Source organism: Rattus norvegicus, chromosome 8, assembly GCF_021556685.1.
Source record: "Rattus norvegicus strain SHRSP/BbbUtx chromosome 8, alternate assembly SHRSP_T2T, whole genome shotgun sequence".
Lineage (NCBI taxonomy): Eukaryota > Metazoa > Chordata > Mammalia > Rodentia > Muridae > Rattus > Rattus norvegicus.
The window spans coordinates 42,786,617-42,798,962 of NC_141541.1; the positions used below are offsets into that span (position 1 = coordinate 42,786,617).

The 12,346-nt window shown below is 44.9% G+C and overlaps 1 protein-coding gene across 3 annotated transcripts in view; it reads left to right on the plus strand.

Moving 5' to 3' along the window:
• The window catches only part of Fez1 (fasciculation and elongation protein zeta 1), a 45,487-nt gene that overhangs the window by 21,646 nt on the left and 11,495 nt on the right, over window positions 1-12,346 (plus strand). For all 3 annotated transcript variants that reach the window (XM_087563908.1, NM_031066.1, XM_087563906.1), the window contains 2 exons: window positions 4,941-5,030; window positions 8,502-8,670. In XM_087563908.1, the coding sequence (XP_087420034.1) occupies window positions 8,523-8,670 (148 nt within the window). In that variant the 5' untranslated portion in view covers window positions 4,941-5,030; window positions 8,502-8,522. The remainder of the gene's footprint in view (window positions 1-4,940; window positions 5,031-8,501; window positions 8,671-12,346) is intronic.

Sequence of the window (12,346 nt, forward strand, 5' to 3'; positions counted from 1 at the left end):
GGACAGCAGAAGGTATTGGATCCCCTAGGATTGAAGTTACAGGTGATTGTGAGCAACCATGTGGCTACTGGAAACCAAATCTGGGTCCTCTGGAAGAGCAGCCAGTGCTCTTAATTGCTGAACCTTTCTCCAGCCCCCTTCAACTTTCTCTCTTCCCCTTCCTCTTCGCCCCCTCAGCCCAAGACAATGTTTCTCTGTACAACAGCCCTAGTTATCCTGGAACTTGCTTTGTAGACCAGGCTGGCCTGGAACTCACAGAGATCTGTCTGCCTCTGTCTCCAAAGTGCTGGGATGAAAGGTGTGTGCCACCGTACTCCAGCTTTTTAAATTTCTTTTTTTTTTCACTTTTCTTTGGCATTCCATTTTGTTCTTGTAATGAACTTTTATCTATAACTCTTCCCCTTTTTTGTTTGTTTGTTTGTTTGTTTTTAAGACAATGTCTCACTATGTAGCTTTGGCTGTCCTGGAAATTACTATATAGACTAGGTTGGCCTTGAACTCACAAGATCCACCTGCCCCCAGCTGAAGTATTGGGAGGTTTTTGTTTGTTTTGTTTTGTTTTGTTTTGAGAAGGGAGTAGGGGATCTCACTAAGTCGCCAAAAGCTATCTTGAGACTTTAAATTCTCCTCAGGTCTCTGGAATTACAGGCATACTGCAATGCTCTTGGTATTTTTATAGAGCATTTTCCCCAGAGATCACATTGTACATTTTCAGTTTTCATAGTCTATTTAGAAGAAATATTTTACCTCTTCAGCTAAAATCTGAAACTTGAAAGTTTAATCTGTTCCTTCCATTCTTGTGTTATTATCATGCATTTCATTTGATTTATATTTTATACTTCACAATACAAAATGATTTTACTAAACATAGAAAAAAGATCATTCCCCCCCCCCCCTCAGGGCCGTCATTCTAGCATTGCAAACCCAGCATTCAGGAGGTGAAGGCAAGAGAGGGCTATGAGTTCAAGGCCACTTTGGCTAGCAGAGTGAGTTCCAGGATGTATAGACTTTTTCTCATCATAGCAACAAAATCAACCAATCAGATAAAACTCAAAAGCAAACAAATAAAATTCTTGGTACTTTTACCGCTTCTGGTGTTCTTATACTCCCCAGTGGATCTGGTTTTTCCTCATTCCTTTCCAGCCCTAAGTCTTACACTGCCTGCATCCAGTGCCTGGAAACAGTGATCTCATAGATTCTGTCCAGATGTGTCCTTGCTGTGGCAAGAGGTGTGGATCCAATGCTGTTTGCTCCGAAAGCCTTGAGGAGGCCTGATCTTCTGTGGTTTTTCAGATGCATGTGTACTATTTAATTATTTATACCAAGAGGGGAAAATGTTTGGGCCAGGTTCTCTTGGATGAAGCCCAGGCTAGCTTTGAACTCACAATCTACCTGGCTCTACTTCCAAAATGTCGAATTAGAGACAAGGACTCAGTAGTCTCGGAAACCATCCATAGACGGCTGCACAAGGTTGAAGTGTTACAGGCTCTGTGTTACTTTCTAGCATTATGTTGCCTGGGAGTAGCCCTGACACACACCTTTTCCTGAAAGCAAGAGGAGGAAAAACCTGCTGTGGTCAGTTCCCACTCTGGAACTTAATGTCTTCTTAAATCTAGGAAGAAGGTCCTTGGTGGATAGTTTTTTCCTTCTAAGAGCCTCATTGGCTTTGACAGCGTGGAAATAATTGTCAGGTTTAGTCCACAAAGAAACAGACACCACATAACAAGCCTGTGGATCACTTTGAGCAGGTACCTTTCTCATCGCCACACGAGTAACCAAGGAATTGACTTTGATGTCTGTGTCACACGATAGAAATAAGAGTGTCCAGATGCTGTTGGATTCAGTGCTGTCATTTTTTTCAAAATCCCCATCTCTTGTTCAGTTAAGCTTTTTCCTCAAAATTCTACCTTGGTTTCGGGGGGGGTGGGGTGGGGAAGTCTGGAGTCTGTAGACAGCCAATGTGAAGGGAAAGGGTTTGTTCAGAAGTGACAGAAGCTGTCAGGCAAACTCTGGAGGATTGAGAAAACAACACAGGCTTGATGGAACCAGGTCGGGGTGAGGCGGGACCGACAGAGCAAAAGTCAGAGAAGAGGAAGCCCTGAGACAGTCTGGGTGGATGTGGTGAAAGCTGAGAGATTGAGCAGAGATAGCAGCTCCACAGGAGAGGAGCCAGGGCTCTGGTGGGGTGTACTGTGTGTGTTGAGCCCTCTGTTTTATTCCCTCCACCCCCACCCCGTGGTGGGTTTCTGAGAGCCAAGAAAAGGAATGCTTATAGTACCCACAACAGTGACAACGCTTTCAATTTAGGCTGTTTTGTGCTTGAGAGGCACACTCTAGGAGTGCCTCACTCAGTCCACAACGGGGGTCCATTAACTGTTGAATAACCACTGGGAACCTCCCTTTCCCATAATCTACCCCCACACCCCCCCACCCCTGTGGGAGAAACTTGAGGAGGGAGATGACCTGGGTCAAAGGTGCAATGCTAAATTAGGGATGTAAGAGCACAGAAAGTGACCATGTTTCAGAAAATGTAAGCACTTGCTTTTCCTGTGTTTGGTTTTGGTCTCCTGTGGCTCAAACCTTGAACTCCTGGTGTCGATAGAAATGGTAGGAGAATGACTTTGAACTCCTGATCTCCGAAGTCCTTGTCTGGGATTACAGGCAGGTACCACTACACCTGGCCTTTTGCTGTTGTTTTTCAGCATTGAGGATCAATCTGAATTTGTCATATCCGAATTTGAGTTACGGGCAAACATTGCTATCGGAGGCTTATAAAAGCAATTCCAACAGAAAAGAAAACCTTCCATTTCCCAATAAGAGCCACACTTCTACCCCAGGACTGCCTGACCCTTGGGAAGTTCTAGAGCTGTGAACAAAGTGTGGCCCCAGGAGTTTTGTTCTGCCTGGTGGGGGAGCCGTGGAAACAAGCAGCTACCACAGGTGGTAGACTTGGCAGAGATACAAGCATATGGATTCCACCGCAGAAATAGATGCTGCCATCTGCCAACCAGCTCCTCTGGTGGTCCCCTCACCTCCTTGTCATGCCCTTTCTCCAGGCTGAGAGCAGATGGCATTCAAGAGACACTTCTTTATCATCTTCATCATCCTCATTAATTTATTTTTAAAATAATGACAATGTCCTGGTTTTAGGCAGGTATAGGAGGTGATGTCCACAGTTAGGGGTTACCTGCCAAAGGAAATTCTGAGGCCACACTATGACAGCTGGAATCTCAACAGAGTGTCTCCTGTTAGAATAGGAAGAACTGCCTGGGGGACAGAGCAATCAGCAGGTTAGCTCTTAGAATCAAGAAAAAAAGTGGGTTGTGCACAGGAGGTGATTCTCTGGAGGAGTTTCCTCTGGCAGCCCCTGTATGGTTTTCAACTGGATTTCTGGAAGGAACTTTTTAAATAGTTAGGCCATTGAACACGTTCCGGATGTGCACATATACTTTTAATCATCACTAATTTGCAAAACGGCCAGAGAAGCCAGAATTGTTGCAAATATCTTGTTGGACTTAGATAACTTCTGGAGTCTCGGTGGTTGTGAACATCTAGGCTCTTACTTAGGGTTATAGAATTTAGAGGGCGCAGGACAAATGAGCAAAACAGAGTTTCCCCTTCAGTGCTTTGCATGGGCTTTAGTTTGCCCTCTTTCTATCTTTTCTTTCCTTCCCTTTCTGTCTCCTCCCAACTTCTTTCTTCTTTTTCTCCTCCCTTTCTTTTCTTGATGAGGTGGGCTAGCCTTGGATCTGCTGCTACTTTCCCGCCTCCACATCCGCCTTCGCATCCGCATCCGCATCCGCCCCACCCTTGTCCCCGCCCCTGCGGAGCTGGGATTACAGGCAATCACCTTCTGCATCTGGCTTTTTCTCTTGTCGCTTTGTTTTGACATGGTAGATCTTATAGCCCAGGTTGGACTTGAAGTTGCTAGGAAGGAATAGGATAGTAGAAGGGTGATCTTAAATTCCTGATCACCCTGGGGCTACCTTCTAAGTCACCATGCTTGGTTCAGTTTGTCCTTTAGCCCATGTGCTATATCACTTGTTGATCCCTTGCATTCTGTATCCACTATGAAACTATAACTGGATTCCAATGGTAGGATGGCATTTTGTCACATTCTTTTTTAAAAGAATTTTAAAATTTTTACTTATTTTTATTTTGCGTGTATTTGGTGTTTTGCTTGCATATATGTCTGTGAAGGTGTCAGATCATGTAGTAACAACAGACATTTGTAAGCTGACATGTGGGTGCTGGGAATTGAACCCGAGTCCTCTGGAAGAACAGTCAGTGCTCTTAACCACTGAGTTATCTCTCCAGTACCCATTACCATAATCTAAAAGCTGTGACTATGTGAATTGAGACCATTGACTCCTTAAAGTGACCTCTGTGATAAAATATGGATACCCTTCTCCCTGCTCAATGGATACTACTTAAGGAAGTGTATCTGGGGCTGGAGAGATGGCTCAGTGGTTAAAGGCACTGACTACTCTTCTGGAGGTCCTGAGTTCTATTCCCAGTAACCACATGGTGGCTCACAACCATCTGTAATGAGATCTGATGTCCTCTTCTGATGTGTCTGAAGACAGCGGCAGTGTACCTACATAGAATATATGTAAAGGAATTGTATCTGCTACATGAGTAGCTGTATCTGCTACATGAGTGAATGACTGTAGTGCCATTCACTGTGGGAAGGTTTCTGGGTCATCCAAGGAAAACCTGCCTGTGCGTTGAAGAACACTGCTGATCCCGAGTCAGAATGGTGCTGCCCACTCCCACCCCATTGTCTTCTTCTGGCCATGGGGGGCAGATTTGGAACAGGGTGAAACTCCACTCCTCTCCACATCCCCTCTTTAGACAGTGGGAGGCTAACATGGCCCGGCAGTCAGTGTTATCTAATCTAGTCCTGCTGATGGGTAGAATGTCACTTCCCACTTCTACAGATCCACGAGAAGGAAGAAGAAGATGAGTTCATTGAGAAGAGTGAAAACGACTCTGGTATCAACGAGGAGCCTCTCCTCACAGCTGACCAGGTATGAGTGACACCCCCTCCCAGGGTCCGGGAACCTTTTATTCTTCTAGAGGAAAGGTTGATGAGGGCCTCCAGGTCAGAAGAAAGATGTGCAGTCTCAAAGTGCCTTGTTGATGAGTTCAGTATCTTTGATAAGAGGTTAAAATTTCTCTTTATGCTTACAGTAGATGTGAACTCAATCCCTAATGCGTGGGTTGATTGTAGCAGTTGGTGATGAGAGCCAGAGCCGTGTTTAGAGTTTCCTGGCTTTACTTCCTGTTAAGCCTGTGTAGATTTGTTTCTTTTTTAACTTGAATGAAAAAAATATTTTATTTTTCAAGACAGGGCTTCTCTGGCTGCCCTGACTACCCTTGGAGTTGCTCTTTAGACCAGGCTGGCTTCAAACTCCCTTATCCCTTCAGATCTCCCTTACCCTCCCTTCCAAGTACTGGGGTGAAAGGCATGTGACACTGGGCTCAGCTCTCCATAGATTTTCTTTTCTACATGGAGCTTGGGCACTTAAGAGGGGTGTGTGTGTGTGTGTGTGTGTGTGTGTGTGTGTGTGTGTGTGTGTGTGTGTGTACGTGCGTGCGATCTTAAAATACTCCTTTTTGTTGTTGTTGTTTAAGAAGCAGTGATAGACAGGCGTCTGTGTGATGGATGTTTTGTTGCATTTTATAGAACCCTGAAAATTGTTAGCCTTCCAAAAGGAGTCTCAGAGACACTTTTTGTCTTTGTGGGGGGTGGTAGGGAGAAAGGATGCCATGCTTCACCTTGGAGACCGATTCATTAAGTCGTAGCCTTAGTGATTTCTCACTTAGGCTGCAGCGTTGAGTCTCCTTAGTCACTTCTCAGTCAACAAATATCTGTTAGTGCTTATTGGAGCTGGCCTCCACACAGGCTTTCACGAGCTGTTCTGAAAAGGCTCCACTGGAACCTGTGCTTATGGCTAAAAGTGGCTTCAGTCTTTTAATTTCTTTGTTTTCTTTTTTTTTATTTTTTATTTTTTTAAAGATTTATTTATTTATTATTTATGACTACACTGTAGCTGTCTTCAGACACACCAGAAGAGGGCATCAGATCCCATTACAGATGGTTGTTGACTACACTGTAGCTGTCTTCAGACACACCAGAAGAGGGCATCAGATCCCATTACAGATGGTTGTGAGCCACCATGTGGTTGCTGGGATTTGAACTCAGGACCTCTGGAAGAGCAGTTGGAGCTCTTAACCACTGAGCCATTTCTCCAGCCCATTTCTTTGTTTTCTTTCTTTTTTTTTTTTTCTTTTTCTTTTTTTTCGGAGCTGGGGACCGAACCCAGGGCCTTGCGCTTGCTAGGCAAGCGCTCTACCACTGAGCTAAATCCCCAACCCCCTTTGTTTTCTTAAAGTAGGACTTAATATAAGTAAAGGAGACTGAAGGAAATCATGTCGAGAATAGGTACCCATGCTTGTAAATCCAGTGCTTGGGAGGCGCAGAAGGTCAGAAGTTCCTCGACAGCTTTGTCACACGAGATCCTGTCTCCCAAACAGCAAAGCAAGGCAAAACAAACCAAATAAAAGAACGGGGGCTGAGAGTGTTTTTGTTTGTTTTGCTTTGCTTTGGCTGGCCTGAAACTCACTATATAGACCTTACACTCGACACACCCAGCAAGGCCGAAAATCTTTTTAAAATAATATATTTATTTTTACTTTATGTCTGTATGTGAGGGTCTCTGTACATGTTGATGCGTGGCACTGGAAGAGGCTAGAAGAGGGTGTTAGATCCCCTGGAAGTGTAGCTACCAGTGGTTGTGAGCTAACAGGTGGGAACTGGATCCAAGTCCTCCAGAAGAACAGCAAGTGCTCTTAACTGAGGGACCACCTCTCCTGTCACCTCCCTACCATCTCTTGGCTCGCAGTTTTGATTGCGACTTGAAGGGAGGGATTGTATCTCAATGATAAAGTCTCACTAGTTACTTTTTCCATTAATGTGATTAAATACTTAGCAAAAGCCGACTTAAGGGAGGAAGGGTTTACTATGATCCTACTTTGAAGGTGCGGTCACAGCAGCAGGAACCTGAGGTACCTGGTCACGTGACAGGACAGTCAGGAAGCAGAGAGGTAAATGCCAGTGCTCAGCTTCACTTTCTCTTTCTTATTTTTTATTTTATTTCATTTTATTCTCAAGACCGGGTCTTATTGTAGAGCCCTGGTTGGCCTAAAACTTTTAGAACAAGTTAGCCTTGAACTTAGAAATTCACCTGTCTCTGCCTCCGAGCATAGGGATTAAAGGTGTATGCCCCATGCCCAGTTTCATTTTCTCATGTCTGCCCCTTCCAGGACTCCCAGCACTCCCAGAATGGGCTGCCCATAGTTAAGGTGGGTCTTACCACCTTAATTAACCTAATCAGAATCACCTCACAGACTTGCTCAGACATTTGTCTCCCAGATGACTTTAGAGGCTATTAAACTGACTAGCAATAGTAGCCATCATGGGCACAAATGAAAACTGCTCTCAGCCATAAAACCTTAAAGAGCAGCCGTGTTACTTGGTCACGTTTTACAAAATACCCTTCGAAGACTAGGCGCGTCCTAAATTTTCAGTTCAGTTTGAAAAACGTTTGTGTATAAAAACAGATTATTTCAAAAGAAGAAACCCGTAGGTAAGCTCTGTTCCTTTCAGTCCAGCCCATCAAGAAGAAACCTGTCTCCAGATCAGTCTACTGGCTTCTCAGGTTGCGTCCCTCACAGCACTGTGAAGAGGCTGGCCTAGCTGAGTGTGCTGTGGTCACCAGACTCATCAAGACCCACTTCCTCGGGAGAGCCTGGCTTACTCTCTATATGTGCACACAGCGAACGCCCACAGTCGTTCATCCATTCTTTTGGTAGCATCTACCTTGACCCTGAACTCGTTTGTAGGGAGCTGAGCCCCGCTGACAGTGGAGTTCAGAGCTGGGGTTCTTACCTACTTTTGCTGTGCAGACATTGGCTGGCCTCTTATCATTTCCTGACCTTTACTTTCACTTTTTACTGGGAAACTTCCATTGCGGTTCAGGTGACTTCTGGAGAAACATCTGTTTTCCTCCCCATTTGGGGTTGTTCTGGTGATGTGTGTGTTCCTCTCCCTCCTCCCTTCCCCTGCTCTGTTACAAGCAGTGTGACAATTAATGGACTGGGTTTTGTGTTGTAGTTGGGCAGATAAAGTATTTTCCCACTTAGAAACAAAATGCTTAGCAAACCGAAGCGAATGTTTACTTCCAGGCAGCCCGTCTTCATTTCCTGAAAGAGCAGCTGACTTCCAATAATGCATTCAACTAAATGGAGCACTTGGAAGAGGTTTACACGAAAGTGCTTTACATTAAAGGCAGACTATATGCAAGCCTTCAAGTGGGTCTATTTTTATTATTATCCAATATTTATGAAGACAGAGAATGAACTAGGAATGCCGCTGGCTGCTCGAATGAACTGGAACACCCCTCCAGGAAGGAACAGAGTTTGTGCTTTATCCTTAGGTGATTGAGGAGATCGAAGAAATGATGCAGAACTCCCCAGATCCTGAGGAGGAAGTGGAGGTGCTGGAAGAGGAGGATGGAGGAGAAATCTCGTCTCAGGCAGATTCAGTCCTGCTACAAGAGATGCAGGCCCTGACGCAGACCTTCAACAACAACTGGTCCTATGAAGGTGAGGGCCCCTGGGCCAGGTTCACTGAGGACCAAATGATTCCTTAGTTTCAGGTGCTGGGTTTATTTTGTTGTGTTTTGTTTTTTGTTTGTTTGTTTTAGACGGTCTCACTGTGAAGTCCTGACCAGTCTGGGACTCACTGTGTAGACCAGGCTGGCCTTCACCTCACAGAGATCTGCCTGCCTGAGATTATAAAAGATTGTGCCACCATGACTGTGCCCTGCTCAAATACTGTTTGCATATGGCTATCAGAACTTGATCTCCACTCTAAAACAGAGGTTTGCCAATCCAGGAGAAAGGCAATACCTTCCTAATTTGGCATCTGAAGAAAAGTCAGCATTTTTTCAGGTGGAAAAAAAAAAGGTAGAATAAAATTTAAGTGCTAAAGCTAACCAAACAAGACTAAAGGACTGAACCATTGCCCAAATTCAATCAGTGGTGCTACCATCAAACCAATGGGGAGATATATATGTCCATATTTGGTAGGACAGGGGCTGTAGCTCAGTGACAGAGCATTTGCCTTGCATTCATGATAACATAGTATCATAGGTACAGGCTCCAGTATCCTCTGTGTGTGTGTGTGCGTGTGTGTGTGTGTGTGTGTACACGTGTGTGTATGTGTGTGTCTGTGCCTGTGCCTGTGTGTGTGTGTGTGTGAGAGAGAGAGAGAGAGAGAGAATGAGAGAGAGAGAGAGAGAGAGAGAGAGAGAATAAGAGCTATCAGTCTTAGTGTTCTCTATGTACTACCCTCAAACCAACTTCACACCATGCCCCCCAGACTGAGCTGTGTTCTGGAGGTTAAGTGACTTATCCAAGGCCACAGTTGGAGAGATAGAGTTACAAACGCAATCTCCTTGCCATTCAGAAAATCCTTTCCACAAAAGTATGGGTGCGGGGCATTTTTATTACCGAGTAAGCATTAAATGAGAACAGGCTACATATCACAGGCAGATATGAAGGACAGCAAAGACTGAGGGAAATTGTACTCTTGTTATAACTAAGCAGATGAACCCATTAACGTAAGTAGGTTTTGCAATTTGGAGTCAGGTGGCTGAGTTAGGCCATTGTGCTTCAAGAACAGTGGGAGATTAGGTCTTATCTTCCTTTACGATTACATTTCGAAGCAATGGCTCTCAGATCCATGAAGAAATCTTTCCTGAACTGTGGAGATGGGAGTGGGCTTATTTCCCATTAAAAATTAAATATATTTTTGAAAAGTACAAACAGAAACTCTAAGAGAAAAGGGATATGAAGAAGAGGAAAATTCTCTCTCTGTCTCTCTGTCTCTCTCTGTCTCTCTCTCTGTCTCCCTCTCTCTGTGTCTCTCTCTCTGTCTCTGTCTCTGTCTGTCTGTCTCTCTCTCCCCTCTGCATGCTCGTGCGTGCGTGTGTGTGTGTGTGTGTGTGTGTGTGTGTGTGTGTGTGTGTGTGTATTTAGGACAGGGCCTCATGCTACTGTGTACTGTCATGGTAGCATACACTCTAACACTGAGCTACACCCTCAGCCTTCTTCCTTTTTCTTTCAGTGTGGAGAGTGAAGATGTCTCCTTTCCAATTTGCACTTTTCCTATACATTATCAGGACAGTGCAGATAGCACTTGAAACCAGGGAAATTAACTCCAGAGTCCAGTCTTTTAATGCCTGTCTCACATTACCTCTCTAACACATATTTATAGTAATGGCTACACAAAGGATGGGCTGGACGAAGCGTGAAATGAAAATGTAATAAAAAATCAGCAGGTGTCTCAGGGATGCTTATGTGCATGCTGCCCTGCAGGAGGAAGCCTGCTCTTGCAGAGATGTTACTGTGACGTAAGGTGGATAGTGGGGCTGAAGCAGAAGGTGTGCTTGTCAGGGTGCCTCGGTCCAAATTTCATGTGGAGGTGGCAAAAGCTGAGACAAAGTCAAGCACAGCATCCTGAAAACAGAACTGCCTGGCTCTGAGGAGATGAGGCAGGCAAGGCTGTGCCACCACAAGAAGCCAATGGGATGATGGAGTGGGTTTGGCTGCCTAGCTGTATTCACCACCCGCCCAGTCAGGCCATTCTCAGGCACACAAAGGGCCCAAACATAGAAGCACTCAGCAAAGCAAAGTGAAATGGCAAAAACCAGAAGGAGGAGGACAGCCTCAAAGAGCAAAACAAAGCAGGAAGAGCCAACTGAGTCATCAGATACCCAGGCTAAGCAGAAAGGCGGAGGGAGAGTGAGCACAGAGGAGAAATCGAAGGTGCTCCCTAAGTACTTGTTAATATGCTTAATTGGCATGTGGCAAATTTATGTGTTTATGGGATACTGGGTCATTTGAAACCTTGTAAACAATGTAATGAATATATTCAGGTGACTGGCTTCTAATATAAAGTCATTTCTTCCTGGTGGGATCTCTCTCTCTCTCTCTCTCTCTCTCTCTCTCTCTCTCTCTCTTTGTGTGTGTGTGTGTGTGTCTGTGTCTGTGTGTGTGTCTGTGTCTGTGTCTGTGTCTGTGTGTCTGCATTGCTAGGGGTTACATCCAGGGCTTCTTCCTTGCTAAGAAAATGCTCTGCCACTGACTGCATTCTCAGACACGTGTCAAGAAGATTTACAGTCCCTTCTGCTCACTAGATGTGGTAGCACTTACCTACCAGCATTCAGGAGTCAGGGGTAGGAGAAGAGAGAGCTAGAGGCTATCCTTGGCCACATATTGAGACCTTGTCTCAGAAAAAAAATAGCAAGAGTTGGAAAGATGACTCAACATTTAAGAGCACTGGCTGATCTTGCAAAGGACGTAATTTCAATTCCCAGCACCCACATGGCTACTTATGGTTACCATTTATAACTCCAGTTCCAAGGGATCTGATGCCCTCTTCTGGCCTCTATGGGTACCATTTACAAACAAGTACAAGGTACACAGACATACATGTAGGTAAAACATGCATACATGCTTTAAAAAAATGTTCTCGGGGTTGGGGATTTAGCTCAGTGGTAGAACGCTTGCCTAGGAAGCTCAAGGCCCTGGGTTCGGTCCCCAGCTCCGAAAAAAAGAACCAAAAAAAAATGTTCTCTATTGCTTCCTTTTTTCTTCCTTCCTTCCTTCCTTCCTTCCTTCCTTCCTTCCTTCCGAAGGCAATACTTACTATGTAGATGTGGCTGTTCTGAAATTCTCTAATATAAACCACAATATCTTTGAACCTGCAGAGCTTAACTTGCCTCTGCCACCCAAGTACTAGCATTAAAGGCATGTGCTACCATGCCTGACTCTCCTACCCCTTTTGAAATAATTAATTGATGATGATCTAAATCTATTATACACCACACAGCCCTAAGAGACAAAACGTTAAAGGAACCCATGTCTATAAACTCCGGTTCCCTTTATTTGTCTCAGGAAGTAACCTGCTGGTGGACAAGGCTTCATTCTTCAATGCCTTTCCTAGTCTTCCCTGGGACTCCCATGGTGTGGAGTGTGGACTGAGGGATAGGACCGTACACCTTCATGCCATGTTCATTCTGGTGTGAGCTCTGTCTCCGTGACTTCTTGAGAGAAAACACTACCTCTTGTATCAGTATTCTCCTCCACTGACCTCTCCCATGTGAGTACTACAGGGGACAGATAGAACAAGGTGTCAAAGCTAGGCACGCACCTTCCTTCATTGGACACAGAGTGCTTGTGCTTCCTTTTGGACACTCCTTTCCCCTCTGCTTTC